Here is a 5,490-nt window from a genome sequence, read left to right on the forward strand (position 1 = left end):
GCTCTGAAAATACCGCGGTTGAAAACTGTTGTTTGAAATAGCTTTGTTTGATGTATTTTTTTAAGGGATGTAATAATATTTCCCATCACACCAATCTTCCTGTCGTTCTTACTTCACTCAAAGACGACTTTCATGTAGGAGCGTGTTTTGAAGGAGGGCTAAAACGTTTCCACCCGAAACGCAGACCACATAAGCTCCATGAGATATGGGAAAATGTCAGCAACTGCGGCGAAATGCTTCATTTTTGAGACCATTATGGTGTCATTGTTCACAACAAAGTTAACATAGTTGACTCGTAAGAATAACCTGATTGGTGTCAATTTTACATGCAGCTTTTGGAGACATATTCCGACAAAAACATCCTCCCATGGAAAGAGGGGCGTCTGGACGGCAGTGTGATAAACAGCTTCCACCAGATCGCTGGATAGCACGTAGCAAGCGCCGACGAGGTAAGGTGGATAATTTTGGTTGGGGTAATACTCTTCAGAAAGGTACCATTTACCTTCGCTACTGCTGGCATTCCGCACAACAGGAATATCAATCATGACTTCGCCTGTAGAGAAGTTCAAGGCTGGCTGATCCTGAAGCATTCCCAGTAGCCGTTTCTGATGTAGCATGACGTCATCGTCCAGTTTCATGACAAAGTTGGCATGGCGACAAAATTTGCTGGCCCACTTGAACGCCGCCACAGTTTTGCGCGTTAGATTGTGGTAGCTGTCTGTGAAGTCCTCCTGGACGATGTCCCCATAACGGTAGGCCTCGTCATCAATGACCTCTTGTATAGACTTGTCCGTGACTCCGGAAATGAAGAGAGTCTTTATTTCTCCTCGTCTATCGAAGGGCCAGGACGAGTTTCTCCCGTAAGTGCGGCGTATCAGCTGGCGTCGCTCATGGTTGACGGGTGACGATGTAACCAGAATCAGAATGAAAACATCCGACGGTTCTTCTTTCTTCATGCAAGTGTTTAAAGGGTTATGGAAGTATTGGTAATTGTGATCATCGATTGGTTCTTGGAGGTAGAGACCCTTAGCGTGTGTTTGCTTCGTCGGTATCAGTCGGGCTTTTGACACACTCGGACGTTCGGCTCTCAAAATAACTTGTTTGAGATGACTGTTCTCACTCGAGATGACAGCAGTACACATGAAGGTCAAAGCAACAAGACAGGCAACCAAGCACAGACGATGATTAGCCCTGAAACTTGCCTTGTGCAATATATCCATACTGACCGGGTGATCCTCTGGGTCTTGTCGTTGTGGCTAGCTGATACACGAAGAAGTGTTATAAAGTGTAAATCCCTGTTTTCTTTCTTGTCTGTCAGTGCAGGTATACGTGCAGTTATGTATCTTCCCAGACCAAAAATAGTATTTCCACACGGTCACTAACGGTGCCTGTCTTTGTACAGTATCGTATGCGTGCATGCTGCATTCATTCCTACTCTCCAGAGGACTCGTTAGCTCCTAAATGGTTACTATACACTCCTTGTAATTACGCCGGACGTGCTTTTTTTTTCACGTGGCTTCTAGGCTACTTTTTGGCTTTCATTCGTTTTACGCATCACTGATCATCTCAGGTCGTCAAACGGGGATCATCCGCATATTCGGTTTCGGCTACAACGGGCATGATCATGCTGAATGCCTTTTAAATTGGCATACCAGCTCATTGCTGGCGCGTAAAGGTGGCCTCACACTATACGGTTTTTTCGATCGCAGGGCTTCCGATCTGTTGCGGTTGCCAGATCGCAATCATCGAGTCGCATAGTGTGACCGCAACGACCGCAGGGCTTGCGAAATTTCAACCAGTCGCAAGGGTTCGCAGAGGCAACCGCAGACGATCGCAAGGTTTTGAACATGTTCAAAATTAATTTTGACAGCAGCCGAAAGGAGGTCGCAAGGCTTGCGGACGCCTCCAAGTTGCGACAAATCGCATGCGGTCAAGAACCGCGTGCGAAGCCGCGTGTAAAGCCAGAAATGTTCACCTGCCTGTTTCCCTTTAAGTTTCAAAACTTTTTGAACCCATATCTCCAACTTTCTGAATGAAAGTTACTAATCAATTTGAAGTTTACTGATAACTGGCAAACGGTTTTTACAAACTTCCATACTTCCTGTTATTGAACCTCGATTTTCTCAGTATAGTATCCCCTGCACTGCTTTGGCAGGCATTTATCCCTGTACTTGCCCAACAAAATTATTTTGTTTTGCAAATCATCTTTGTGAAAGTCAGAGGTGTTCCCACTGACGTAACGTTCTTATTCTATGCATGTGTACTATCAGAATTTTGCAAGAATGTGTAATCGTTCACATGTTTAGTGTAGATACTGAGCGTGGCTACTCTTTCACACCACGACCTACTTATATCTCTGTATGTTAATCAAGCCACTGCAAGTGGCACCTGTGTTTGACGCATGTTGAACGGGTTCCTGTTTGTACACCCTGATTTCCATTCAATATTTGTACAGTATTTTTTTCTTCGACGTGTCTTTTAATGGGTACTGAGTACATGGTTAAAAGTCTCGTATTTGATAGTCAATACAGAGATTGCAAGAAATGTACCTTCACTCCCCCTTTACTCCCCCCCCCCCCCCCCCCCCTCCCCTCCCTAACTGGACAAGGGCCACGGTCCTTTGGTTTTTATATAAAGGAACTCTAAAGTTTGTAATGAATTTGTATAATGAATTTGTGTCAACCAATGATTTTATTCAGTTATTTCTGCAACGTAACCATAATTATATATATAAAAAAACAAACAAATGTGTAGTCTTTATAGTTGTCCACACACGTCTAAAATATAGACACAGGGCGTGGCTCCCCTTCCTCACCACGGCAAAAATTATATCTAATATTTTATATCGGTCTTTTGAGCCATTTTTCCTGTTCGTATGGAGGGGTCAAATACTTCGACACTTTGACTCTCATGATCAACTTGTATTGGTTTTATTGTGGCTAAGGATCATGTAAGGCACAATGGCGATGGTTGAGTTAAAAAAAAAACAAAGAAAAAATAATAATTTAACACATTAGCCACGAAAAGAATGTATGTTTGTCACTACCTTCCAGGAACCATTAAAAAGCTACCATACAGGAAGATTTTATTTGCCCTGTTGGATTTATTGACGGGCATCGCCCTTTGACTCGTAAAAAAGTTACGTAATCTTTGATTGAAAATGGTTGCCTTCAATTGCCAAGTCCACCATTACTGGGAATGGGAATGTCAAAGCACATTCCCATCCGGAGCTCTTTGGTTGACAGTTTTCCTTTTTCTTACAACTTATTGTTATTGAGCAAGAACATCTAAAGTCAACCAATTGTCAACTAAGCTTCCATACATTTTTCCTTTTTCGATATTTAACCGTAGAACTCAATTGTACCTTGTAACATCACTACAAATATATGTGTTGTTAATTACGTGTCTTGTGCGTAAACCAATGTCAGGGCGAGGTTTCCCCTCCACGCCTCCGCTATCTGTCCTCCTTGTTGATCCACTGTGACTCCCAACGCTGTGTGTAATGAATGATAGAACCATGGTTTGTTTCAACCATTTTTATTTCCTATTATATACATTCATATGTACATATATATATATATATATATATATTTTTTTTTTTTTTTTTTTTTGATGGCGGTTATCAAAAAAGTTTAACGGGAAAAAAAGAAAACCTTTTTCGGTCATCATTTTAGGGATACACGGTTCAATTTTGCAAGGTTATGCTCATCCACCACCTGGTCATTCTCCACAGTATGGTGACAGTTTATAGTACCTCATTTTTTCACGTATAGATTGAAGCCAGACATTTCTACCCACATATTTCACTTCATAGTTTCAAAATGTTTTTGAACCCATAACTTTAAATTTTTAAAGAAAGTCACTAATCTCTTTTAATTTATAACTGGTAGATGGTTCTTTTAAACCTCCCACACTTTTTGGTATTGAACTCCGATTTTTATTATTATTATTATTATTTTTAGTACAGCACATCCCTCACTGCTTTGGCAGATATTTATCCTCCTGTGAACTGTCCGGAAAAAAAATGCCTTTGTTCTACGAATCACCTGTTGAAACTCCGAACCCATTGATAAGACGTCCGTATTATACATGTACAGTAAGCAGTTTCCATGAATGTATAATCGTTCACATGTTGTGTGTCGACATGAGGCGTGGCTGCTTTTTCGCGCCACGGCCGACTGATCTCCAATGGTAATTAAGCCACTGCAAGTAGCACCTGCGTTTGACGCATGTTAAACGGGTTGCTATTAACACCCTGATTTCCATTCAGTATTTGTACTGTTTTTTTTTTCTCTGATACGTGTGTTAATGGGTGCATGGTTAAAAGTCCCACATTCAATAGCCAATACAGATGTTACAAGAAATGTACCTTTACTGTTTACTCCCCTTTACTCCCCTCCCCCCCCCCCCCCCCCTGTATACGGGAAAGTTTCCCTGAACTTTAACTGGGCAAGTGTCACGGTCCTTGAATTCTCTGTCTGTACGTGTTTTAAAACACAACACCTTTATACTGAGTGGTCCGGCTATCCCCTGGTGATCTGTTGTAATTGCGTACTAGTAATTATTGTAAGTGTGACCAAGATGGGTCTAATTGTACCAAATTTTGTATTGTATATTGAAACCCCACACACATTTGCACTTTGCACACACACCTGCACAGTAGTATGCACTTGCAAAATGCACATTAGCACCTATGCAGTTGTTGTCTCTCAAATCTCCGGTAATTTACATCTCTGTATTACGGAATGGCGTCGTCACATGTGAATACCCCCGATATTCCTGCTGACATTATGCCTATGCGCGACAGTAAATATTACACACCCCTTGAATTCAATGATATTGTATCGTATAGTTCAGATAATATTTCACTTCTTCATATAAACTCTAGGAGTTTGAATAAAAATTTTGAATATTTGGAAAATCTTTTGCACTCTTTAAACAATTTTGAATTTTCTGTTATTGGAATAAGTGAAACTTGGTTACATCAAAACTCCCCAGATATCTTTAATTTACCCAATCATAAATTAGTTAGGGCTGATCGTCAAGGAAAAAGGGGTGGCGGTGTTGCGTTTTATATTGCGCAAAATTTACAGTTCAAAATCCGTTCTGAAATCACGTTAAGATATGCAGAAACGTTATTTATTGAAATTGAGAACCCAATCTCTAAAAACGTTATTATAGGTTTAATTTATCGACCTCCTGATCTGAATTGTGAATTATTTTGTGATGAATTGGATTTATATCTCCATAAGATAGGTAATGAAAGCAAACATGTTTTTATTTTTGGTGATTTCAACATTAACTTTTCCCCCACATCCGATAACAATAATTCCCTTAATTTTATGCATTTAATGTATTCATATGGTTTTATGTCGATTATCAATAAACCCACCAGGATAAATCGACACTCGTCAACTCAGATTGATAATATATTTTCGAATGTGTATAATACAATTATGGGGGGTATATTATGTTCTGAAGTTTCTGATC

At 40.3% G+C, this 5,490-nt stretch overlaps 1 protein-coding gene across 1 annotated transcript; it reads right to left on the bottom strand.

Moving 5' to 3' along the window:
- Window positions 1-158: 158 nt before the first annotated feature.
- Window positions 159-956, bottom strand: LOC139722297 (beta-1,3-galactosyltransferase 1-like). The gene has a single exon (XM_071633609.1). The coding sequence runs from the start codon at window positions 954-956 to the stop codon at window positions 159-161; it is 798 nt and encodes a 265-aa protein (XP_071489710.1).
- Between the last annotated feature and the right edge of the window lie 4,534 nt (window positions 957-5,490).

Source organism: Diadema antillarum, unplaced genomic scaffold, assembly GCF_040938485.1.
Source record: "Diadema antillarum isolate AM-2024a unplaced genomic scaffold, OU_Dant_1.0 scf00000014, whole genome shotgun sequence".
NCBI classification, from domain to species: Eukaryota; Metazoa; Echinodermata; class Echinoidea; order Diadematoida; family Diadematidae; genus Diadema; species Diadema antillarum.